Here is a 27,578-nt window from a genome sequence, read left to right as displayed (position 1 = left end):
GCAATATTTGAGTTGTTAGAACAGCCAGAGCTCTTTAAGGGGAAAGGGGCCGATATCCTGGCCTTCGCCTCCCAATAGTCTGTCGACGACTCCTGCTTGAATGTAGATCAGCAGCTCCACCCAGGGCCTCAGACTGGCTGGTCAACCTAACGGAATTCTTGAGGCACCAGAAAATCTAATTTGTCATCCAGGGTCAGATGAAGGGTTCCACGCCAGGTAGAAGCAGGTCACCAGCATCTTCAGGATCCTGTTTCTGACAAAGCCAGGAGAGGGTTATTCGTTTGTTATAAATGAAACTCTTCCGTGAAAACACTAAATACTTAAAGTGCGTGGACGTATACGGATGACTGCTGGAGGTGGTAAGGGCCCCGCGGGATGGGCGGCATGGTGGCACAGCTGCTTCACAACTCCAGGGTCCCAGGTTCGATTTGCGGCTTGGGTCACTATCTGTGCGGAGAATGCACGTTCTCGTAGTGTCTGCGTGGGTTTCTTCTGGGTGCTCCGGTTTCTTCCCAGGTTAGGTGGATTGGCCATGATAAATTGCCCTTAATGTCCAAAAAGGTTAGGTGGGGTTACTGGGTTACGGGATAGGGTGGAGGTGTGGGCTTCGTAGGGTGCTCTTTCCAAGAGCCGGTGCAAACTCGATGGGCCTAATGGCCTCCTTCGCCACTGTAAATTCTATGATTCTATGAAAAACTGCCTGTAGAAAATGTGTAAAAACATGACTCTGAGGCTAAGGCACTCAATTATTCCGAACATACTGCGCAAGGCTTGAAAAGCAAAATACTGCGGATCCTGGAAACTTGAAATAAAAGCAGAAAATGCTGGAAAACGTAGCTGGTCTGGTAGAATCTGTGGTGAGAGAAACAGAGATAATGACCCAAATCTCCGGCCTCTGACTTCAATCCCCCTCCCAATATAAGACCATAAGACTCAGGAGTCTTAATAGGAGCAGAATTAGGCCACTCGGCCCATCGAGTCTGCTCCGCCATGCAATTATGGCTGATATTTTCTCATCCCCATTCTCCTGCCTTCTCCCCATCATGATGCCCTTATTAATCAAGAACCTATCTATCTCTGTCTTAAAGACACTCAGTGATTTGGCCTCCACAGCCTTCTGCGGCGAAGAGTTCCGCAGATTCACCACCTTCTGGCTGAAGAAATTCCCCTAATTTCTGTTCTAAAGGATCGTCCCTTTAGTCTGAGATTGTGTCCTCTGCTTCTAGTTTGTCCGACAAGTGGAAACATCTTCTCCAGGTCCACGCTATCCAGATCTCGCAGTATCCTGTAAGTTTCAATAAGATCCCCCCTCATCCTTCTAAACTCCAACGAGTAGAGACCCAGAGTCCTCAACTGTTCCTCATACGACAAGTTCTTCATTCCAGGGATCATTCTTGTGAACCTCCTCTGGACCCTTTCCAAGGCCAGCACATCCTTCCTTAGATACGGGGCCCAAAACTGCTCACAAACTCCAAATGGGTTCTGACCAGAGCCTTATACAACCTCAGAAGTACATCACTGGTCTTGTATTCCAGCCCTCTTGACATGAATGCTAACATTTCATTTGCCTTCTTAACTGCTGACTGAACCTGCACGTTAACCTTAAGAGAATCATGAACAAGGACTTCCAGGTCCCTTTGTGATTCTGATTTCCTAAGCATTTCCCCATTCAGAAAATAGTCTATGCCTAAATTCCTCTTTCCAAAGTGCATAACCTCACACTTTTCCACATTGTATTTCATTTGCCACTTCATTGCCCACTCTCCTAGCTTGTCCAAATCCTTCTGCAGCCCCCTTGCTTCCTCATTACTACCTGTCCCTCTACAGATCTTTGTATCATCTGCAAACTTTGCAACAGTGCCTTCAGTTCCTTCTCCCAGGTCATTAATATGTATTGTGAAAAGTTGTGGTCCCAGCACAGACCCCTGTGGCACATCACTAGTCACCGGTAGCCATCTTGAAAAAATATGCATCAGTACCCAGACTAAATTTAAAGAGGACTATACAAAGGCCAACTGCATTTTCAAAACCCAGGCTGGACAATTGCAGTCTGCTTGTCTGCAAAGATAAAGGACCCCATAACCTTCCTTTCAATTCCCAACGGTTGAACTATTTAACCATCTCAGGTACCCAGACGAGGGGTATATACCCTTTGTCCAAGAAAGTGTGGAGAGGCAGAAGTCATGTGACATTGGCCTCAGGCTTTTGGAACCAGTAATATTGCCTTGCTGAACTGCAAAGTTAGTCTGCTTTTTTATAATCTGATTAGCAGTCTCAGACTTGCTCTGGCCCAGGTTGGACACCTGGCCCCATCTACACTGTTTCTACAGAAAATTCTGTACCATGGCCTACAAGACTGATACATTTGTGCATGGCTATCGTATTTTGTGTAGTCAACACCACCAAGAAAGGAATTATGCAGCCTCAGTTTTAGCTCACTAACCCCAATGAAGGACTACCTCAATCGACTTTGATCCTGGACTCTGGAACCCATGTGAAATAATATTTGTTTTCTTTGCGGTCTCTGCACTGCAAATACTTATTTTCTCTATCTCTGTTTTTACTTCCTAGTGTGGAGGGAACACTGCAATCCTATTCCCATGTTTTAAGCGTGTGCAAACAAATTAGTTCATCCTGTCTCACGTTTGTTGCGGGATCAATAGAAAATTAGATCAAAGTGTTGGGAAACGTGCTACTGCTTATAAAGAGGGAAACAAATCAAAAACCCCTTGATGTTTACAAATTGATGGTGAGAGGAGAAATTAGTGTTGTTTAAATTAACCCTCCTCCTGTCTGTAACAATGTTAGCTTGGCTTACCTGGTAGTACTGTCACCTGCAAGTCAGATGGTTGTTAGTCAAGCAACACGCCAAGAATTGGGAATATAATTTTACGATAGTATTCCCGGTAATACTGAGCCAAATCGACTATCTGTTCATACTGCTTATAAAATATATCACAGTTATGCTGTTGGAAAAAGAGCAGGATACACACATGCTGTCTTAGCCATCATATCTTCCTCAATCAATATTGACAAAAATAGGTTAACTGGTTATTCAGCTATCACTGTATGCAAAGGTTGTGCTACTTTGGTCCACAAAATAGGCCATTGTGGTTCAATTAATTGAATGTGATGCACTTCATTATCAGCACATTTAACACAGATATCTCACTTATCTCTCATTAACAGTTGCTATGCTTCAGAGCCATCGCTTCTGGGTAGCTTTAGAACACCGAACATATTTAATGCTGGAAGTCAATCAAGATACTGAGGAGAATTCAGCATTCTCCATCTCTAATATCACTGCACGAAACTCAATCTCACAAGAAGGGCAGGTGCCTTTGGGAGATTTAATAAAAGAAATTACGAAGTGTAAGAATGATGCTAATGTATATTCAATTATTACAACATTTATTTTGCCTTCCGGCCATGTTCAGATAATTGTAACATTTTTGTTTCCACATGGTTCTAATTAGCTATCAGCTTTCACTTTCATTCCCAGTCCACAAAGTAAGTCAAATGTCAAAGTCAAAATAATTGGGGCAGAACATTTTACTCCATTTGAAACACCAATCCTTACCAGGTGGTATGAATAAGAAAGAGGAAGATTCCCGGCAGAACCAAGTCATCACTTCCCACTGACCAGCGCCGCCTGAATATCACAATTCCCGGCATGGTCTCCACCACCAGCTAATTCGTGCATTAATGCCTGAATCCTATGAAGAAAATGAAAGCAACTTTATTAAATAACTTAATTTTCAATGAAATTGCATAAAAGGATGATTTTAGGTTTTGTAATTCACAAAATATATCTGTACACAATTGATCAACACTTGATTACGTGGCTGTCAAATTATCCTAATACTGCAGACTCTTCCAGTGTGTTATTCAATAGTAAGCAAAATAGACCTGCAGTTTTATTCAATGACTTTATCACTTGAAATGCACAGCTGTATTGGGGAGAGGGGGGTACACAATGCACAATTTCAAAAATCTCAAACCAAAGATGCTGTAATTTTTACACTACCACAGTGAGTGGTTTCAAAATACAAGTTCAGAATTTTTAATAAATTGAGGTACGAGAAAAGGTTCTCAAACATAGCTAGCTATGTACACATTCAACCCTACAACTGCAGGTTCAGTCATAGTCTTCAGTAGCTTGAACATATTCCCTGTAACCGGGTTAAGACTCTGCGTTTGGAAAATATGGTCCTCGTTTTCAGTGTGGAATGCAGTTGGAAATTTTGATTTCAGTGACGTTGTGACTGGGGTCTACTACACGTAACTGACCATTCCTATTCACAACGTCACTGAAATCAAAATTTCCAACTGCATTCCACACTGAAAACGAGGACCATATTTTCCAAACGCAGAGTCTTAACCCGTTTCTGGGCTTATAGCTCTCAATAAGTAACATCAGTAGCAACATCCATTACGGTTGGTAGCTTAAATCTAGCTTTGCGTCATTGATTTTGTTGGTCTGAATTTTGCACTAAGTGTAACGGTGAGGATATCAGTGCTCACATTGCAAATCAGGCAGCAACTTGGAATGTCCTGAGTTGCAGTTAAATGTGAAAATCAAGAAACTGCATCCAATTGTCCCTGCTCCTCGACAAGCTTCATACACCATTATGTCATCAAGAGGCTTGGAAGTGTATTACTTATCTGCTAAAATACACCAGAGAATGTCAAGATTTGTCCATTCACATGTTGCTGAAATCTTGATGACCTGCTAAGTGTTTATTATCAGACCAGCTTTCTGGCATTGAAAAATAACAGTTACACTAAACATTAGAATCCCATATCAGTGTGATGCAAGTACAAAGAAACTAGGCCTGTGTGAACTTGTATTTTAACCAGTCAAATCGAAGAATCCTTATTGAGACATGCAAAGTCCAACCTGGAAGCGCATATCAGAAGATTTAATTCAATATAACATTGCGTGTAAAAGACAACAAAGTTTGAGAAAGAAAGATGGCATTGAGAGGGAGAGATAAAGAAGACAATTTAAAAAAATAAAATCTCCAACAATAATTAAAATCTGAAGGAATAAAACTCCACATTTGTAAAAGGCATGTTCAGCATCTCAGAGGTTGTTTGGAAGTAAATATAACTATCATACCATTAAAATTTCACTTACAGCTGAACGGACAAACATTAACTTTCTCTGGCATATTTTATGGGTAATTACAAAGTAAGTTCGCAACTTTATGCCCTTCACATATCATAATGTTGAATTTAATAATAATCGTTATTGTCACTAGTAGGCTTACATTAACACTGTCATGAAGATACCTTGGTGGGTAATGTTACGAATTTGTGGAGGAGAAGGACATATTATAGAATTTGATCATAGAATTTACAGTACAGAAGGAGGCCATTCGGCCCATCGAGTCTGCACCAGCTCTTGGAAAGAGCACCCTACCCAAGGTCAACACCTCCACCCTATCCCCATAACCCAATAACCCTACCCAACACGAAGGGCAATTTTGGGCACTAAGGGCAATTTATCATGGCCAATCCACCTAACCTACACATCTTTGGACTGTGAGAGGAAACCGGTGCACCCGGAGGAAACCCACGCACACACGGGGAGAATGTGCAGACTCCGCACAGACAGTGACCCAAGCCGGAATCGAACCTGGGACCCTGGAGCTGTGAAGCGATTGTGCTGTCCACAATGCTACCGTATTGAACAGCATTCGCAGGTTTCCCCGTTTAACTGCACGTGCATACATTGGAGGTCGCTGACCGATTTATACATAATAATAAAAAGCACACATAGTGTCACAACCATCCTCAATGCAAAATCTGACCATGAATTAAACATTAAATTTAACTTGCACCTTCTGGCAAGATTCTGTGTGCCTCTTGAATCTGTTGCAATGTTCAAAAATTCAAGTTATCCTATCAAGGGCACCGGAATGTTTTGGCTGTATAAAAACCTGCAAAACATCGTAGGCAATGACAAGCAAAATAATGAGTAAATGTGGTTAGCTTGCCACAGACCACAAAATCTGGACCAATACCTTTAGACTCCTCAGCACTCTTTCCATATAACTAATTTTCACAAGAGGAAGTAAGTTCAGTTTCATAAGTTTAAACACACTCTCACATTTTCTCCTATTTTTGATAAGTTCTGCAATTACAGCAGCTAGTTATCAGGAGCATGAGCAGGCTTCCTCTAACTTGACAATCAATCGGGATGGTGTGTTACTTGCATCATTCCCCACTCATGTTGTCATAGCCTCCAACCACTAGACTCATGTGTTATGGGCCAGGGTTTAGAGAACCCCAAAGTGTATCATGGAATTCACCTGACCCACAACTTTTAATAGATTGTGGTATGGGGAGCACACGGCACTCTACAGGTGTGGTACAGCAGAAATGGAAAAGCATTTTTTAAAGCAAAACAATGTTTATTCTATGAACTCAAGTTAACCTTTTTAAAACATAGAGTGAACATCTTAGCAACCATTAATTCAAATACAACCCCCAAAGTATACAACATGAAGTAATGCTTAATAACTTCCCAAACAACATCCAAAGACAAAAGAAACACATTTTAACAGAAGCACGTTAGGTTTACATTCACTACTGAGAACATGTATAATTCTGTATTCACCAAATGATCAAGAGACAGTCTTTTCATGGCAGAGAGATCAACAGTGCAGGCTTCAGCTCCAACACTGAAACCAAAACAAAAACACACCCTGAAGCCTGCTCAAAAACAAAAGTAAAAAGCTGATAGACAGCCCAGCTCCACCCACTCTCTGACATGACTGCAGTAGTAAACACACGTTTCATAAAGGTACTCTCACTACAGATAGTTATATACACACCCAATTATAAACACCCATTTCTTAAAGGTACTTTCACATGACACATGGCATTAAATTTGTTTTTTATTTGTTCCGGGAATGTGGGCATCACTGGCTGGGCCACCATTTATTGCCCATCCCAAAACATCCTTGAACTGAGTGACATGCTAGTGCATTTACATGTCAATCACATTGGTGTGGATCTGGAGTCACATATCAGTCAGACAGATAAGAGAGGCAGATTCACATTTAATGAACCAGATTTGTTTTTCCAACAAATGACAATGGTTTCATGGTCATAGATAGATAGATAGATAGAACAGTACAGCACAGAACAGGCCCTTCGGCCCTTGATGTTGTGCCGAGAAATGATCACCCTACTGAAACCCAAGTATCCACCCTATACCCGTAACCCAACAACCCCCCCCCCCCCCTAACCTTACTTTTTACGGACACTACGGGCAATTTAGCATGGCCAATCCCCCTAACTCGCACATCTTTGGACTGTGGGAGGAAACCGGAGCACCCGGAGGAAACCCACGCACACACGGGGAGGACGTGCAGACTCCACACAGACAGTGACCCAGCCGGGAACCGAACCTGGGACCCTGGAGCTGTGAAGCATTTATGCTAACTACCATGCTGCCCACTCAATCACTCTGCTCATCACTCAACTATAATTCTAGAATTTTATCGAATTAAAATTTCACCATCTGCCATGGCGGGCTTCGATCCCATGTCTTCAGAGCATTACCCTGGGTCTCTGGATTACTAGCCCAGTGACAATACCACTATGCCACCTCCTCCCGCTAACAATCGTGTAACAAAGCAAGGTGACAGCTGAGCTGACGGCTTCCCAAGGAGCTCTTTGGCTCTGCAACCTGATCCTTAATGATTCATTACCTTTCTTTGCCTTTTCATTCCTAATCATATTCTTTCACTGTATAAATTCCCCAATCTCTAATAGCGATTTAATTCCGATCCTCCTTCTAAGTTAACTGCGAATTTAAAGTAACCTATCCATTGCCCATAAACCTGTTCTTTCTCTTATCAGCAGACCTTCTCTCAAATTTGGCTTCCAGAATCCCAGATGTCAAGGCAAAGCTTCTCCACTGGACAATATTAAAGCTCAGCTTGTCTCTGATCTGCTATTAGTTGATTAAGTTTAAAGGTAATTGAGTCTAGTTTATAGCCCATTTTCCAACCCCACTGTCGCATGCTGAAGTTATGACTGTTCTACCGGTCCATCATGTTTAACAACTTTACTTTGTCGCGAAGTCACACATCTCCTAATCTGTCATTATGACTAATGTTATCCTACCCCTCTCAGGTGGTTTGTCCTTCCAAATTCCCTACCTCACCGCTTCAAAATTCCTTGACTTTCCTACTCTCCTGCCTACATCACAGGTTTCTCTTCTCCAGAGACAAAACTTGTCCACTGAGGTACTCATTGCTGCATCCTTATGATCAGCAATCCCAACTGCCTCAGCTTGCTTCGTCTTGCTGAACATCCCGCCCATACATTTGGGATTAATCGAGTCACAATGTTTCCCAGTTCCCTTAGCCATCTCAATACATGGAGACTGCCAGATGATCAACTATCACTGCTTCTCTTTGCTCCCTCCAGAATGCCAATTCGCTTGTGAACAATACCCTCGTCAGCCATGAGATGATTGCGGATGATTACATGGTTCATGATAGAAATTTGGCTGATGGGCCAAAACGGGAAGTTGGATAAACTGACGAGAAAAGAGAGCATCACAACATGAGGTGGTGAATTGGTGCTTTGAACATTTAAAAAAAATAAATGAGATACTTTCGATATAGTAACAACAACAAAATAAACAATATACATCAAACCATAAGCACAGTGCAAAAGTCATTTACCCCTGGTACAGGTCGCACCCTTACTGACCCCCGACTCTAATCTAAACTATTCCCCCACCCCCCCACCCCAACCCCTCCCCCCCCGGTCTGTTGAAGACTAATTTCCAGCAAAGAAGTCGATGAACGGTTGCCACCTCCAGGTGAACCCTAACAGTGACCCTCTGCGGTGAATGTAATATATATGATATGATAATTCACACTGTCTTTGTAAGCGCAGTAGCATTATCCAACCACTAGGGGGAGTAGCTCTGGGAGTACTCAGGAACTTGTACTGGGCTCCACCCTTGGCTCCGCCCATGACTCCTCCCCCTAGTGCTGCTGTATAAATACCCTTGTCCAGAGTCAGCCTGAGTTCACTAAGAGTTCATCAACGCGTAACAGGCTGGCTCTGAAGTAAGTCGATTAAACCCTAGATTCATATCGGAAACACGTTTCCTGTGAATTGATGGTTCCATCAATTTAATCGACTTAAGAACAGTAAAGATCGATCATGGAATCGGCCCTCAAGCCTGGACCTCGACCCGCAGGATGCAGAGGCTAAAGAAATCTTCTCCCACTGGCTGCGGTGCTTCAAGGCCTACCTGGCAGAAGCGAGCACAGCCGAAACGACAGAGGATCAGAAGCTAAGTCTACTGCACGCGAGGGTGAGCCACAGAATCTCTACGCAACTAAACTCGGCCAGTTCATATAGTGCAGCGCTAGCAGTTCTCGATAAAATTTATATAAGGCCTATTAATGAAGTTTACGCTCGCCATCTGTTCACGACTCGCCGCCAGCGGCCGACAGAATCACTCGCCGAATTTCTAAGGGAACTCAATAACTTGTCCAATGACTGTAATTATCAAGCGGTTACCGCGGCTGAACACAGGGAACTTGCTGTACGCGGGCCTCAGGTCTAACTATGTGCGCCAATGGCTGCTGGAAAAGGGGCCCCAGGACTTAGAAACGACTGTGGAAGCTGCTACCACGATGGAGGTCTCCTTCCGCAGCCTTAACTCGTTCCCCACGGACCCCGCGACCCAATCATGGGCCCTCGACCAGCGACTCCCCCAGGCCTGTGCTACGCGACCGCCCAGCCACCATGCTGCTCCAGCCAGCCACTATGCTGCTCCGGCCTGCCATTTCTGCGGCCAGAACCAGAACCCGCGGCAGCACTGCCTAGCCCGCAACGCGACCTGCAGCAGCTGCGGGCGAAAAGGCCATTACGCAAGAGTGCGCCCCAGCTTCCAACTCCCCAGCGACTCAAAGTAATTGCTCCCCTCACTCGCAGGCCCGCGGGGCCCGAAACGCTGCGGCCTATGCCCCGACACCGCCCCATCCAGCCATGTGCGATCCATGGGGGCCGCCATCTTGGAAAACCTCCACCACGCGGCCAGCCACGTGCGACTCATGGGGGCCGCCATCTTGGACACCATCTTCCTCGCTGCCCGCCACGTGCGATCCACGGGCCCGATCGGCATCTCCGCGCTCGGATAACTCAGCGGAAGAATACGACTATGAACTCAGAGGGCAGTCATCACGGGGCCACTCCAGCACAGCTGATCGAGCCGCTGACTACCCGCAACTCAGCGCGGTCACCCTGGACCAATCACGACCAAAGAATCTACGAAACTCGATGGCAGAGGTCCATATCAACGGGTACAAAACGCCATGCCTCTTCGACTCCGGGAGCACGGAGAGCTTCATACATCCAGACCTGGTAAGACACTGTTCGCTCCCCGTTTTCCCCGCGCAGCAAACTATCTCGCTCACTTCAGACTCCCACTCGGTCCAGATCCAGGGGCGCACCGCCGCGACACTCACAATCCGAGGCGCTAGCTACACGAAATGCAAACTCTACGTTTTGCCCGAACTCTGCGTGCCACTCTTATTAGGCCTAGACTTCCAATGCAACCTCAAGAGCCTCACTCTCAGCTTCGGAGGGCCCTTCCCCCACTCACTATCTGCAGCCTCGCTACGCTGCGAATCTCCCCCCCCCCTCCTCTCTTCGCCAATCTCACAAAGGACTGTAAACCCATAGCCACTCGTAGCAGGCAGTATAGCCGGCAGGATAGGGTATTTATCAGAGCAGAGGTCCGAAGGCTACTCAGTGAGGGGGTTATAGAGGCCAGCAATAGTCCCTGGAGAGCTCAGGTGGTGGTTGTAAAATTCCGTATGGTGGTCGACTACAGTCAGACCATAAATAGATTTACGCTCCTCGACACGTATCCCCTCCCCAGGATTGCAGACATGGTAAACCAGATCGCCCAGTACCGGCTCTTTTCCACGGTGGATCTGAAGTCTGCATACCACCAGCTCCCAATCCGCCCGGAGGACCGCCACTACACGGCATTCGAGGTCGATGGCCGCCTCTTCCATTTCCTCCGGGTCCCTTTAGGCATCACTAATGGGGTCTCAGTGTTCCAACGAGTAATGGACCGAATGGTGGACCAGTACGGGCTGCGGGCCACGTTTCCATACTTGGACAATGTCACCATCTGCGGCTATGACCAGCAGGACCACGACGCCAACCTCCACTGTTTTCTCCAGACGGCACAGAAACTGAATCTCACGTACAAGAAGGAGAAATGCGTTTTCCGCACAACCAGACTAGCCATCCTCGGCTATGTCGTGGAAAACGGAGTCCTGGGCCCAGACCCGGACCGTATGCGCCGCCTCTTAGAACTCCCCCTCCCCCATTGCCCCAAGGCCCTCAAACGGTGCTTGGGCTTCTTCTCCTACTACGCCCAATGGGTTCCCTCAATATGCGGACAAAGCCCGCCCACTCTTTAGGGCCACAACGATTTCCCCTGTCAGCCGAGGCACGCCAGGCCTTCGACGGCATCAAGGAGGACATCGCCAAAGCGGTCATGCGGGCGGTGGACGAATCCACTCCATTTCAGGTAGAGAGCGACGCCTCAGAGGTAGCTCTTGCAGCCACGTTAAACAGGCAGGGAGACCAGTCGCATTTTTCTCCCGTACCCTCTCCGCTTCAGAACTCCGACACTCCTCAGTCAAGAAAGAAGCACAAGCCATTGTGGAGGCTATCTGTTACTGGAGGCACTACCTCGCAGGTAGAAGGTTCACCCTCATCACCGACCAAAGATCGGTTGCCATCATGTTCGACAACTCGCAAAGGGGCAAAATTAAAAACGACAAAATTCTGAGGTGGAGGATCGAACTCTCCACCTACAATTACGAGCCTCCGGGTGCCATATCCCGCTGGACATGCGCCAGCGTGCAGATCGACCGATTAAAAGTCATCCACAATGACCTCTGCCACCCGGGGGTCACCCGGCTCGCCCACTACATCAGGGCCCGAAACCTGCCTTTCTCCAACGAGGAGGTAAAAGCGGTCACCAGGGACTGCCCGATCTGTGCGGAGTGCAAACTGAACTTCTATAGACCAGACAGGGCCCACCTGGTCAAGGCTTCAAGGACCTTTGAACGCCTCGCAATTGATTTCAAAGGGCCACTCCCCTCAACTAACAAGAACGTTTACTTTTTAAACGTCGTAGACGAGTTTTCCCGTTTCCCATTCGCTATCCCGTGCCCCGACATGACCTCCCACTCAGTCATTAGGGCCCTGCATAGCATCTTCAACCTGTTTGGTTTCCCCAGCTACGTACACAGCGACCGGGGTTCGTCCTTCATGAGCGACGAGCTGCGTCAGTACCTGCTCGACAAGGGCATTGCCTTGAGCAGGACTACCAGCTACAACCCCAGGGGGAACGGGCAGGTGGAAAGGGAGAACGCGACCGTCTGGAAGACCGTCCTACTGACCCTCCGGTCTAGAAAGCTCCAAGTCTCCCAGTGGCAGGAAGTCCTCCCAGACGTGCTCCACGCTATTAGGTCCCTTTTGTGCACGGCGACCAACAGACCCCTCACGAGAGGCTCTTCATTTTTTCCAGGGGCACTACCACGGGAGTCTCACTTCCGGCATTGCTGAGGACGCCGGGCCCCATACTTCTGAGAAAACACGTCAGGGCGCACAAAACCGACCCCCTTGTTGGAAAGGTGCGCCTGCTCCACTCCAACCCACAGTACGCATTCGTCGACTTCCCTGACGGCCGTCAGGAAACAGTATCCCTCCGGGATCTGGCACCCGTCGGATCCAGCGCCCCCTCTACCCCTATAGAAGGACCTCTCACCCTACACCATATGCTGCCGCCCTCTTGCGCGCCCGAGCCCACGAGCTCGCTCCACCAGTTCCGCGCACCCGCGCCGGCCAGCCCCCCTAGTCGAACCAGGAGAGTATGAAGCTCGGATACAACCCTCCCTGGAGTCCGCCATCGTACCCCAGCACTCAACACCCATCCAGCCACCGCAAGAGGCTGCAACCACGGTGCTCCGCAGATCACAGCGGACAATTCGACCACCAGACAGACTGACGTTGTAGACCACCATCCCCGCCGGACTTGAATGTTTTGCAGGGGTTGAATGTGGTGAATGTAATATATATGATATGATAATTCACACTGTCTTTGTAAGCGCAGTAGCGTTATCCAACCACTAGGGGGAGTAGACTCCTCCCCCTAGTGCTGCTGTATAAATACCCTTGTCCAGAGCCAGCCTGAGTTCACTAAGAGTTCATCAACGGGTAACAGGCTGGCTCTGAAGTAAGTCGATTAAAGCCTAGATTCATATCGGAAACACGTGTCTGGTGAATTCACCCTCTCAAGGTGAACTTGATTTTCTCCAATCAGAGAAAGCTAACCATGTCCGATAGCCAGGTCTCCGACTTTGGAGGCTTTGAATCCCTCCATGCTAATAGTATCCGTCTCCAGGCTACCAGGGAAGCAGAGGCCATAACGTCTGCCTCTTTCTACTCCTGGATTCCCGGGTCTTCTGACACCTCAAAAATCGCCACTTCTGGACTCAGCGCCACCCTTGTCTTTAACACCGTGAACATGACATCCACAAACCCCTGCCAAAATCCCCCAAGCTTTGGACATGTCCAAAGCATGTGGACATGGTTCGCCGGTCCTCCCGCACATTTTGCGCACCTGTCCTCCACCCCAAAGAATCGGCTCATCGCCTACTCGTGACAATAAGCGATTTTCATTTCATTTCATCTGGGCCACTGTCATGTGAGCCCGGTGAACTACCCTAAATTGTATCAGGCTGAGCCTGGCACATATTGTGGACGCGTTGACTCTACTCAACGCGTCAGCCCATAGACCATCCTCTATCTCACCTCCCAGCTCCTCCTCCCACTTGCGCTTCAGCTCCTCAGTCTGCATCTCCTCTGACCCCATAAGTTCCTCCCTCGTAAATGTCTGAGATGCTCCCTGCTCCTAACCACCCTCTGGAAACTACCCTGTCCTGAATCCCCCTTAGCGGTAGGAAATCGCGCACCTGCAGATACCTGAATTTGTTTCCCCTCGCCAACCCAAACTTTTCTTCCAACGCCTCACACTCGGAAACCTCCCCTCTATGAACATATCACCCATCCTCTCAATCCCCGCTCTCCGCCATAACCGGAACCCCCCCGTCCATACTCCCCGGGGCAAACCGGTGATTATCAGAGATTGGGGCCCAAACCGATGCTCCCTCTGCTCCCACATGCCGCCTCCGCTGGCCCCAAACTCTCAGGGCCGCCACCACCACTGGACTGGTGGAGTACCGTGCCGGCGGGAACGGCAGAGGCGCAGTTACCAACGCCCCCAAACTGGAGCCCTTACATGAAGCCGCCTCCATGCCCACCCATGCCGACCCCTCCCCTACCACCCACTTCCTGATCATGGCTATATTAGCCACCCAGTAATAGTTGCTAAAATTTGACAGCGCCAGCCCGCCCTCTCCCCGACTCCACTCAAGCATTGCCTTCCTTACTTGCGCGGTCTTGCCCGCCCAAACAAAGCCCATGATCGCTCTGTTGACCCATTTAAAAAAGGACCGCGGAACAAAAATGGGGAGACACTGAAATACAAATAGGAATCTCGGGAGGACCGTCATCTTCACAATTTGCACCCTCCCAGCCAGAGACAATGAAAGCGCATCATATCTCCGCAAATCGTCCTCCATTTGGTCCACCAGCCAAGCCAGATTCAATTTATGCAGCTGATCCCATTCCCACGCCACTTGGCTACCTAGGTACCGAAAGCTTCCCTTTACTAACCTAAATGGCAGCTCTCCCAGTCGCCTCTCCTGTCCCCTTGCCTGGACCACAAACATCTCACTTTTTGCTGTATTAAGCTTATACCCCGAAAACTGGCCAAATTCCCCTAAAGCCCTCATGATTTCTTCCATCCCCTCTACTGCGTCCAAAGCGTACAGAAGCAGGTCATCTGCATAGAGCATAACCCTGTGCTCCAACACCCCCCCCCCCCCCCCCCCCCCGGACCAGTCCTCTCCAGCCCCTCAAGGCTCTCGGAGCAATTGCCAACGGCTCTATAGCCAGCGCAAACAACAATGGGGAGAGGGGGCATCCCTGTCTTGTCCCCCAGTGCAGTCTAAAACAGTCCCATGTAGTCCTATTCGTCCGTACACTTGCCACAGGAGCCTGATACAGCAACCTGACCCAGTCGATAAAGCCCCGCCCGAATCCGAACCATCCCAGTACCTCCCACAGATAGACCCATTCTACCCAGCCAAAAGCCTTTTCTGCATCCATTGCAATCACTACCTCCACCTCCCGGGGGTATCATGATCACATTTAACAGCTTTTTTACATTGGCCACCAACTGCCTGCCCTTAACAAACTCCATCAGGCCCTCCCCAATAACGTCTGGAACACAATCCGCAATCCTGGAACAGTATGTTGTGGATCCAACCAGGGATTATGCTATTTTAGATCTGCTGATGTGTAATGAGGCAGATTAATAAACAATCTCGGAGTAAGAGAACCCCAAGGAAACGATGACCATAACATGGTAGAATTCAATATTCAGTTTGAGAGTGAGAAACTTGGGTCAGAAACAACTGTGCTAAACTGAAATAAGGGTGTTTACAAATAAATTAGGGTAGAAAAGACAGTTGATCAGCTACAGCAGATATTTATGAAAATAGATCATGGCTCACAACAAAGATATACTCCAGTGAGGAAGAACGATCCTAGGAAGGAGATAAACTAATGATGGTTAACCAAGGAAGTCAAGGATAGTGTTAAAACGAAAGCAAAAATATACAATGTGGCAAAGATTAGTGGTAAGTCAGAGGATTGGGAAAGTTTTAGAAATCAACAAATGATCGCCAAAATATAAAAATAAACGGAGAAATCTGAAATTCTTTACCGTAGAAGGCTGGGTCATTCAGTATGTTCAAAACTGAGATAAACAGATTTTTAATTAGTATGGGAATCAAGGGTTATGGGGATATAGCAGGAAAGTGGAGTTGAGGATTATCAGATCAGTCATGATCCCATTGAATGGCGGGGCAATCTTGATGGGTCGAATGGTCTACTTCTCCTTCTAGATCTTATGATCATCTTTCTTCATAGGAGAAACCCTACATCTCGGCAATGACTGAAGTGAGTTTTCTCTGTACTGCTTTTATTCAATTATAAATATTTTCAAAGAAGACCAAAACTGTACACAGTGTTCTGACTGTGGCCTCACCAATGCCATGTACAGCTGCAATAAAACTTCCCCACTATTATATTCTTTTTTAAAATAAATTTAGAGTACCCAATTAATTTTTCCAATTAAGGGGCAATTTAGCATGGCCAATTCACCTACCCTGCACATCTTTGGGTTGTGGGGGTGAAACCCACGCAGACACAGGGAGAATGTGCAAACTCCACCCAGGGCTGGGATTCGATCCCGGGTGGTCAGTGCCGTAGGCAGCAATGATAACCACTGTACCACCGTGCTGCCCCTCCACTATTATATTCCATTACCTTTGCAACATCCCATTTGCCTTTCTCATCACTTCCTGCAATCTAACATTGTGTGACTCATATACCAGATCAGATCCTTCTGTATCATTGAGCTCTGTATCTATCTTCTTCAAATAGTATACTGTCTTTTAATTTTCCATATTATTAACTCAAAAAGGACGCCTACTGCATGCTTCCTCCTAACTTACCAATCCTTTATCCATGCTACACCATGTGCTCTTATCTTGTGCAACTTTTCATGTGCTACCTTATCTAATGTTGTTTGTGCATCCATATATACTACATTTGCAAGTTCTCCTATACCCACCGTGCTTGTGACTTCCTCAAAAAACTCTCAGATATTAAATATGATTTCCCTTTCAGAAAGCCATGTTGACTCTGCCTGATCACAATGATTTTCTTAGTATCCTACAATAACTTCCTTAATAATGGATTCTAGCAATTTCCCAATGACAGTTGTTAGACTAACTGGACTGTAATTCCCTGCTTTCTGTTTCCCTCCTTTCTTGAAAAAAATGCTATATTGCCGATTTTCCAATCCGCTGGGATTCTTTCAAAATCTAAGTCAATTTGGAAGATTAATGTAACCAGTGCCCTCGCCATCCCCACAGCCACTTATATTAAGACCCTAGGATGCAGGCAGGATCAGCTCCCGGAGTCTTAGCAGTTATGATGATGAAGGGAAAAAAATGGAATTATACACAAAAATACTGGACTTTAAACTGACCCAAGTTTTATATTTTAAAATGGACACAAACACCAAAGATGGCTGAGAATGTAGACTTAGCCACTGACAGCAATGGCTGCAGGGTCTTTCTCTAAGGGACAATAGAAGCCCTCCTTGTTAAAATATAGTCCTTCTAAAAGCATCCAAAAACTGATTATCACCACTGGAAAAGAAAAAGGAACATGATGCCTATCTCATTTAAAAGACTGGATATAATTGCCTCCCTGGGTCGGCTAGTGCATTCTGGAACCAGTTGGAGTACACAAAGAAGCGGGCTTGTAAAGCTTACTGAGAGAACTGCCCAGTGCCTGTGAGGGAAAGCAGCTGGACGTTTTCCACACTGAAGGTGTGTGATGTGTTACCAGAGTAGTGTCCCTGGAAAATGGAAATAACCATCTTTTGCAGGAATATCTAAAAGCTCTCCCTCTGACTGTGGAAGATAACCAACCAGGGATTGCAACTGGAAAGAACAGAAATCTCTCTACAAAATCACAGAATACCAGAACCAAAGAATCAACTGTTTGCCAGAAGAAATCCATAGAATAGAATTCCTAAAGTGTAGAAGAAGGCCACTTGGTCAATTGGATCTGCACCAATCTGCTGAAAGGACATCCTACTCCTCCGCCCTATCCCCATAACCCCACCAAACCTGCACATCTCTGGATTGTGGGAGGAAACCAGAGTGCCCAGAGGAAATCCACACAGACATGGGGAGAACGTGCAAACTCCATACTGCCAAGTCACTGAAGGCCGCAATTGAGCCCAGGTGCTGTGAGACAGCAGTGAATGAAAATCGCTTATTGTCACAAGTAGGCTTCAAATAAAGTTACTGTGAAAAGCCCCTGGTCGCCACATTCCGGCGCCTGTTCGGGGAGGCTGGTACGGGAATTGGACCGTGCTGCTGGCCTGCCTTGGTCTGCTTTCAAAGCCAGCAATTTAGCCCTGTGCTAAACCAGCCCCTGACTAGCCCCAGTGCTAACCACTATGCCATCATGCTGCCCTTAGACTAGAATCAACTTGGAACAGCTGCAACACTTCATCATCTACCCTGTGTAAGTCATTGACTGTTTCGTATAAATTTTTTATTTATATTCATTTACTATAGGACTCGATTCTCATTTCTAATCCATATGCGTGTAGATGCATGCGTTTTACCATTTCTTTTTTAAAAAGAAAATGTTAAAAAAGATTGAGAGTAACCAATTCTTTTTTCCCCCAATTAAGGGGCAATTTAGCATGGCTAATCCACATAACCTGCACATCCTTTTGGGTTGTGGGATGAGACCCACGCGGACACAGGGAGAATATGCAAATTCCACACGGACAGTGACCCGGGGCCGGGATCTAACTTGGGTCCTTGCGCCCGGAGGCAGCAGTACCATCCACTGCGCCACCGTGCCGGCCCGTGTTTTACAATTTCTCCTCAGATTTAAGTAATTACTCTATCTTAACTCAATAAACTCTGGTTAAATTGGCTCCTTTTAAAATATTATTTTGGTCTGGAAATGGTATCAAGTATCTTTGGAAACTTTTCTTGGTCTTCTGCAATGAAAACAGGCACAAAATATCTGCCAAATACCTCCACCATTTCCTTGCTTTCCATTATCAATTCTTGCCCAGATTCTCTCTCTGCAGGAACAACATTAATTTTCGTTCCCTTTTCCTGTTTATATACTTGTAGAAACTATTACTATTTGTTTTTATACTATTGGCTAGCTTTCCCATGTACTCAATTTTCTCCCTCTTTATTTTTTTTTAGTCATTCTTAGCATGGTTCTTAAAATCTGAGCCATCTTCTAGCTTTTCTTTGCAGATTTGTACAATGTTTCTTTCAATCCTGAACTTCTTTATTCAGCCACGGATGATGCATCCTTCTCAAAGAATCTTTCTTTCTTACTGGGATATATCTTTGCTGAGAGCTATTAAATATCTCCTTTATTGTCTGCCACTGCATCTCTACTGTCCTGCCTTTTAAACCAGTTTCATAGTTCACTTTAGTTAGCTCTGTTTTCCTATTCAGGCTTAAAATTCTAATATTAGACACACACCACCTCTTCAAACTGAACATGAAATTTTATCATATAATGTATGATTACTGTCACCCAAACGCTCTTTTACCATGGGGTTATTAATTAACCCTCGCTTGCTGTTCGTTATCAGGTCTAGAATAGCCTTAGCCTGTTCCCGAGTTGGCTCTTGAACACATGACTCTAAGAAATTCCCTCAAACACGCCAGGATCTCATTTTCCAGACTACATTTGCTAATCTGCTCCTTCCAATCTACACGTAGATTAAAGTCACCTTTGATTATTGCAGTAACTTTCCTAATGTATACTCTGTCCTACTGTGTAACTACTCTTAGGGGGGCCTGTGAACTATTCCCACAAGTGACCGCTTACCTTTCCGATTTCTTCTCTCTACCCAAACTGATTCCACATCTTGCTCTTTCAAGCTAAGGTCAAATCTTACTACTGTACTAACAATATTCCTAATTAACATAGCTATCCTACCAGCTTTTCCTGGCCTCCTATCTTTCCACAATGTCAAATCCCTTCAATGTTCAGGTCCCAGACTTGGTCAATCTGCAACCATGTCTCTGTGATGGCTATCATATCATACATATTTATTTCTATCTGTGCTAACAATTCACCCATTTTGTTATGAGCGCTGTGCATATTCAGATACTGAACACTTTGGGTGTTATCCTATGGCCATGTTGCTGCTAAAAAGCAGCTCACCATGGTGCAGCATGGCCATTGAAAGCTGGGAGACCCCGCTCCTGGGTTCTACCCGGCTTGCAACACCGCGCGAGATTCAATGCAATCTCGCGATACTTTGCGATGTAAATCCTGCATCACGTTTTAGCAAATCTGCATATTAGTGCGAGACAGTAAGCCCCACTCTAATGTGCAGATTCCCGAGGTACCTGAGGCTTTGGGATTCAACCCCGTTGCTTTGCCGTTCAGCACTGGTCCCCACAAGCAGAGACCAGACGGACCGGCACTTGTGGGGATCTCCTAGAGGATCAGAGGCCCCAGCTACATGCCCTTTGGGCAGGGTGGTGCCCTGGCACTGCTAAGGTGCCAGATAACACTGCCAGCTGGCATGGGCACTGCCAAGGTGTCACTGCCAAGGTGACACCTTGTCCTGTGGGGACCCTCCCATATTGTGTTCAGGCATGGGGAAGGGGGGTGTCAGGGTTTGTTTTTTGGGGGTCTCGGAGATCGGATGCTATTTGAAAATGGTATCCCGATCTCTCGCTACAAAGGAAGTTCCAGTGAACGGAGCTCCCTACTGTAAAAAACGGGACTATGTGCCATGCGTTCTCCGTTCAGGCCCCTTATTCAATATGTGTCGCGGTGAATAGCCATGTGTTTCTCAGCACTGCGAGTGCCGGGAAACACGTGGCTAAACACGCTTGCTGTGGGGCTTGGTTCCCTTTTGGGAGAATCACGTCTTTTATCTTTTTGACATCATTGCATTCTCTGGTCTTATCTGTTGGTGCAACCTTAAGTTTGTACACTCTGTTCCTTCCTGCCATATTCTGGTTATCTTACCCAAATTGCTATCTTGCTTTCATACCTTATTATTACACTTTGATTTATTACATCTCTTCTCACACGATCCATGCACCCACCATTTAATTTAAAGCCATTCCTATCGCTCTAATTAGATGACTCGCCAGAACTCTCATCCCAGCACAATTCAGCCAGTCCCAACAATGCAGCTCCCACATTCCCCAATGCTGGGGCCACTGCCCCATGAATCGAAGCACATTCCTTCAGCACCTGTGTTTGAGCCACGTGCTCATTTCCTTCCGCGCCTGTCTTTGAGCCACATGCTCATTTCTCTAATCCTATTTATCCGATTCAATTCACTTGGCGCTCGGGTAATATTCCAGAGTAGATTATCAGTGAGGTTCTGCTTTTTAATTTGGCCCCTAGTTCCTCATAATTCCCCACCAGAACCCCTTTCCTAGTCCTATCCATGTCATTGCTACTGATGTTGACCACAACAACTGGATCCCTCCTTCCAACTACAAGTTGCTCTCCAGTCTCAAGCATTTGTTCCAAACCCTGGTACTGGCAGGCAATACAGCCAGTTGGACTCATGCTCTCGACTGCTGAGAACTGTGTCAACCCCCATGACTCTACTGTCTCCTCCTACGACATTCTTATAAACTCCGCAAACGTGAAACTTCCTGTACCAGGAAGTCATGGTCAGTTCACTCATCCACCTTGCAACTTGTTGAATTTTTCTAGCATTTTTAAAATTGGATTTTGATGCACAATTATATTCCTAATAGAATATAAAAGATACACCCCTGGAACTGACAGCCATCATCCAATAAGCACAGACATTTCAGGGAGAGATTCTAGGAATGGAAAGTGTAGTCTGGAGGAGGGAAACCCTGTGTATCCACTCCATTGCCCAACTTTATGTTGCAATAAATAAAATCAGTTTACATTTACATTCATCACCCAGTGCGTCATGCATTATAAAATATAAATACGAACACCAGTAGGACTACATTCAACACTTTTCAATAGAACATCACACTAAGCACACTCTAGTTCAATTTTTTAATTTGTATTTTATTGAAGCAACAATTTTCGGCAGAAGTAATCGTTTGGTAGTATGGAACTTGAGTGTTGCTGAACAAAAATACATTTTGTCCAAGCTTTTTGTCTTATACTCATCAGAACAATCGGAAGAATACCAATGTCAGGAGAAACAACAAATTCACACTGTACAAGAAGAATTGCTGTTATAAAGTTAGTGATTCTTGTGATTGTCCTGATGAGTGCAACATGAAATGCTTCAATACAATGTCTTTTTTCAGCATTAATCAAAAGTATTTTACATGGTTTGCTTTTCAAATACCTACCTTGTATTCTAAACTAATTATATTCACAGGGAGATCCACCAGCGGCACTCACCACTATGCTTTATTGCAACACTTCTGGCAACCCTGCCATTTTACGTGTGAAGTAACTTCTATTTTTGTGAATAAAGTATGGTGTATCCAATACATTAATCTCCTGAAATAAATATTCCAGCCAATAAATATACAACTTCAATGAAAATAGCCACAACTCACTGTTAGCAAGTATGCAATTGATGCAAGATTAGCTTTGCAAGCAAACTGATTGGTACTTCAACATTTAGCTTAGAGTCAGAACAAAATTAGCAAATTGCAACAGTCCCATTTACCAGGAACCTCTATGAACTAATATTGTTGTTATTTGACGTTAAACATCCAAAAAATTAATCAGGAATTTCCTGATTATGCTGATCTTACTACAGTATCAAGTTAGGTTCCAAGGTTGGTTCTTAGTTTGTGCAATAGCAACCCATATCAGCCAGGCTCACATAGAGCATGCTACAATCAGTGTTCTTGAGCTGGGGGAGAGTTCAAATTCATAATCTTTGATTAGAAATTCATCAGCTGAAGACCAGGTCTGGTTCAGCAGTGATGTTCTTCAAGGCCAAATAACTTGATGATATTGTGTGAATAGGCTTGCACAAAAAAAAAACGACAAGTAAGGTACAAGAGGTCTGGCAGTGCCCATGAAATTGTGCTCCAAAAATAAATCAAAATCTTTAAGAGTGGAAGTGGGAAAATAGTGACAGATTTTCATGGGTCTCTGCATCTGAGTGCAGCCTGCTTCATAAAGTCAGTAAGTCGGGTCAATTCCCGAAAAGGAAACAACCTTGTGTTTCTTGCATTCAAATGAAAGGGAGAAAAATTATTTTAATTCCTTTACAGGCCCGCACTTCAATCCATCCGATTTTCTGATATTTCTTGCACTTAAACAATTTAATGCACCTGGACATAAACCAGAAAATCCCCCTTGTAATGTTAAAATAGTCAACTATTGCTGACGATACTGTCACTTCTGAAGGAAACTCACAATTAACAAGGAATGTACCGTATGTCAATCAATTACAATTTCTTAATGAATAGTCAGAATGACAATTGGTGAATTTCTTCCATTCATTTGCATGCATAACCACGAATTGGAAAACAAATCCAACGTCTTTATAAAGTAAAAATTCATATTTAGCCTGTCCTGCAAAAAGAGCTAAATCTGGATGTCTTAGATTAAATACCTTAAATCTACAGTCTCACGCCCTGTGACACGTTCTGTTCGCACATGGTTTCACTTCAATCCATTAGTCTACACCTGTGAGCCGTTTCAATTCCAGTAGCGGGGAATCAGTCACTAAACCTTTAAAGTTTGAGGGGCATTCTAGACAAAAGAGTAGCAAAAGAGTTGTCAGCTGCTACTGAAACAATAAAGACGTCCGACAGTGGTGCATTTTTTCTCAGGACAACGTTCAAACTGAGCAACAGGCTAAGCTCTGACTTTATAAAGGAAATGACGTCAGAACAAACTCAAAAGCAATGAGAAGAATTTGGAAGTCCCTCTCCTGCAACCTGCTGCCATGTGCATCACTAAGCAGCAGCCGTTTCTAAAAAGGAAAATCAGAAAGAAAATCAAAGAAGCAAACACTTGCAAAATTATATTTGTATTAAAAGCAGAAATTGTGTTGTTGACTTCCATGAGGCTTTTATGTTCACTTTTTAAAAAATTTTATGAATCTTATTGATCCACAGCCCTTCACAATACATTCCGACACAAGAAGCCCATTCAGCAAGCGGGATAATTGGCTATGAACAGCAGCATTGTCTGGATTTTCAGACACCAATTATCCATAACACACTAAAACATTTTGAAGGGTTGGCTGCTATCGGTCAGGGTAGGGGAAGGGATTCTGTGACATCGCCAGGCATTAAAAAGTTATGAAGTTAAAGGCATTGCTGCAAAAGCCACTAACGTATTTTAGTGCAGTTGATTTTGTGTTAGTGAACCAATAAAGGGACATGCAGGTGTGAATCATCTGGTGACTCACAAGTTACAGCAGCAGAAAAGGACTTGTAGTTTTAGAAAGATGTATATTTTCCAATTCTGCATATTCCAAATTGACTTTCCGCTGATTATAATTCTGACACATTTATTAGATTAACGAACATTGAACCATGAAAACTTTGGCACCGATCCCATCCTGTTAAACCAAATGAGCTGCATTTTCACAATCTTAGAGGGGTGTGCACAATATTTTGGGGGAGGGGGAGTGATGAAAGGATAAAGGGAGACGTCGAAGTGGCAGGATATGCATTAATCTGTATGACTGGCTGGTGAGAACAGCTGGGACCTTGGTGGGTATATTACAATTTTTCGTTTCTCCCAGCCCATTTTACTGAGTTTCACAGTATGTGAGTTGCAAGCATGCATTTCTACCGACTCTGCCAGACTGTAGCATTTAGGTAAAAACTAATAGAATTATTTGTTTCCAAGCATATTAGAGGAAAGCAGAATACAGCAGGAAAGTAACAATACTCTGTGGCAGGAATTTATTCGGAGATCCAGGACAGGACTAGGTCGGCACTTTCCAGCCATAGTCAGAGAACATCAGGGGCTCAAAAGCACCCTGGTGTGGGGGTGGTGATGTTGAAAACAAAAATCAGATGTCAGGGCAGTAACTGTCTGCTGGATTCAGCTTTGGGTCACTCCTGGGATTCTGGGCCCACCGTAAGCCCCAACAGCAGTAAGACCATCAACTCATCAGTTAGGAAACTGAATGTAATCTTAAATCAGACCACTAATTTCTTCTACGATGATACTACCTCAAAACAATTTCACGTCCACTGTCGACACAATGAGTTGAATTGACACAGAATCACACATGAAGAAAGAACAGAGGCATTAAAATTATTAAGCCGTGGTACACTCAGGATTTAAACGTGTTCGGCTATGAATCACATAACTTAGTAAAGGTTAGATGTGGAGTTGGCTCATCGTCACTTCTTGTTTACACCCTCTAGCTGAATTATTGATATTGCACAATGAGCACTCGATTTCAGCAACATCCGCTCCATTTACCAGAATTATTATTCTGGAATTTAAGTAAAGTGACAAAAAGTGATATATTAAGCGATGTTTGAAAGTTATTGGTCTAGGTGGCAGAGGGGTCAGACACTGGCATTTAACTTCTACGATCAGTATTCAACTCTAGCTTATCTGTTAGTACATGGACCCCACGCAACGAGCATCGACAGTCTCAGCCCAAATTCTGAGGTCACAGAACAAATCCACTTAACTATTCAACACTAAGTTGGCAATCCCATTCCCTTGCTCAACGAGAATTTAAAATATCCAATATAAGGTTTTAAATTAAACAAATGCACAATTCACAATGGACTTATCCACTGAATTGCTTTTCATATATTTTAATTCCTCGATTATGTCATGATTCCCTACCGCTATGAGAAACAAAAAGCAGAGTTGTGGAGTTAAAGGTGCAGCCATTTCAAACAGTTGACGCATACACGATGGACCAAATGTCCTCCTTCTGTGCTGAAAGAATCTCCACATCACAAAAGTATCTATGGCTGAAGGTTTTGCCTGAGGGATAAAAAGATTGGGCTGGAGTTGATTTGTTTTAGATGAAAGCAGCATATGCAGTTTGCACAATTCCCAAGATAGATCAGGACCAACCAGTCAGTGAATTACTGGATTTTTTTTCAAAGCACGGAAAGGCATTGCGCAGTGGTTAGCATTGGTGCCTTATGGCGCTGAGGACCTGGGCTCGATCCTGGATCCGGGTCATTGCCCATGTGGAATTTGCACATTCTCTCCGTATTGCTTGGGTTTCACCCCCACAATCCAAACATGTGCAGTGTAGGTGGATTAGCCACGCTAAATTGCTCCTTAATTGGAAAAAAAATTCTCACACCACAAATTTTCAAAGCTTTTATTAAATAGTTTATCGAGTGATTTTCAAAACAGAGACTAAATGCATGCTGGAGACCCAGAGATTTTGGGAAACATAGGGACAGGGTTAAAATATTTAGCCTCTCAAATCTGTTCCAACATTCAATTAGATTATGGCAAATCTGCATCTTAACTCCTTTGCTTAATTACCCTTGCCTAACAAAAATCTATCTACCTCAGTTTTGAAGTTTTCAATTGACCAAGCTTTAATCGGTTTCTGGGGGAGTGAGTTCCAGATTTTCACTACTTTTGTGTCAGGAAGAGTGTGAGAGAAAGTCTTTCCTTATCCTAATCGGAGTTAATTTTGAAAGAGAAACCTTAACTTTTGAAGCAAGCAGAGCCACTAATGATCTCAAATGTATTACACTGCTATGAAGAAAATAGATACATCTTCTCCTCACTTCTGAGAAGCAGGAGACAGGAATATAGAGAGGCTGACAGCATACACTTCCGCATCCTAATTTGCTTTGGCCCAGATTTTGCAGTAACAGTGAGTGAGCTCTCAGCATTCGCCTAGAGTAAATCAGGCATCAACATTCCACGCATTGGAGTTAAATGTAGAAATAGGGAAGCTGCTGTCCAAGTTGCCCTGCTCTCCCAGTCGCTGCGCTAAACCAACACACTCAGCACTGAAACACTGGAGGATATGAACTTGTGGAGCTTGCATGATAGACGATCATTAAAATCACCAGAAGAAATTGAGGCTTATCAATTTCAGTGCAAGTCAACGTTTAATGGTGTGATAAGCTATAATTCACAGGTTTGTGACGGCGCAGGAGGCTGCTATTCGGCCCATCGTGTCTACACCAGCTCTCCAAACGAACATTATGACTTAGTACCATTCCCCTGCCTTTTTCTCTATACTGTTGCTCGTTTTGGGTGAGTGTGCTTAACCGTCACTTGGCTCTGTTTCTCGTTCTAAGCTCTGGAGTCGCCAGGTGCCGTAAAGACACCGTCACAAGTTTCAAGGTCAAGTTCAAAGCAATAAAGCTGTACACCAATTAGTAAGTCCAAAACAATTAGAGTTTATTATAACACAATTATAATAACACTCATGCACACGCTAAAGATTAAACCTACTTCTACCACTAAACAACTAATACTTAGCTAAGAAGGAACTGCGAGGTCAGGGAACAAGGCCTTTGTTCTGGTCTGGTCTGCAGGCTTTGGATCACTATCAGTCGGCAAGGGTGTAAGTAATGCCGGTTTCAGGTAGCGGTCGTCGTTAGGCACTTACTTATTGGCGGCTGCTGCTCAACGGCTGATGTAGAAGACAGGGGTCTGGAGGCTGGAATCGGAGGCCGGAGACAGGAGAATGAACCATGTGTGGGACCTTTCTTTTATAGGTCCCAGGGGGTCTGCGCCCCTTTGGGCGGGCTCCCTCACCTGCTGGGGATCGATTGGGCCTCTTCCCAATCGATATGGTTTGAACTCCCCAATCCTAAGGCCGTTCCTTGATCGCTGGGGTGGTTCTTAGGACTTAT

General features: G+C 45.0%; 1 protein-coding gene across 2 annotated transcripts in view; it reads right to left on the bottom strand.

Annotated features, from left to right (window-relative positions):
* Positions 1-27,578, bottom strand: part of LOC119971727 (diacylglycerol lipase-alpha-like) — a 367,691-nt gene that overhangs the window by 253,313 nt on the left and 86,800 nt on the right. The window contains exons 3-4 of one of the 2 annotated variants that reach the window (XM_038807684.1): positions 23,369-23,508; positions 3,581-3,716 (exon numbers count right to left, since the gene is read on the bottom strand). In XM_038807684.1, the coding sequence (XP_038663612.1) occupies positions 3,581-3,675 (95 nt within the window). In that variant the 5' untranslated portion in view covers positions 3,676-3,716; positions 23,369-23,508. The remainder of the gene's footprint in view (positions 1-3,580; positions 3,717-23,368; positions 23,509-27,578) is intronic. The other variant, XM_038807683.1, reaches the window with a different exon arrangement.

The sequence above is a fragment of the Scyliorhinus canicula genome, chromosome 9, assembly GCF_902713615.1.
Source record: "Scyliorhinus canicula chromosome 9, sScyCan1.1, whole genome shotgun sequence".
Lineage (NCBI taxonomy): Eukaryota > Metazoa > Chordata > Chondrichthyes > Carcharhiniformes > Scyliorhinidae > Scyliorhinus > Scyliorhinus canicula.
Note: the sequence above shows the minus strand (reverse complement) of the source record. Positions and strands in the feature narration are given on the sequence as shown.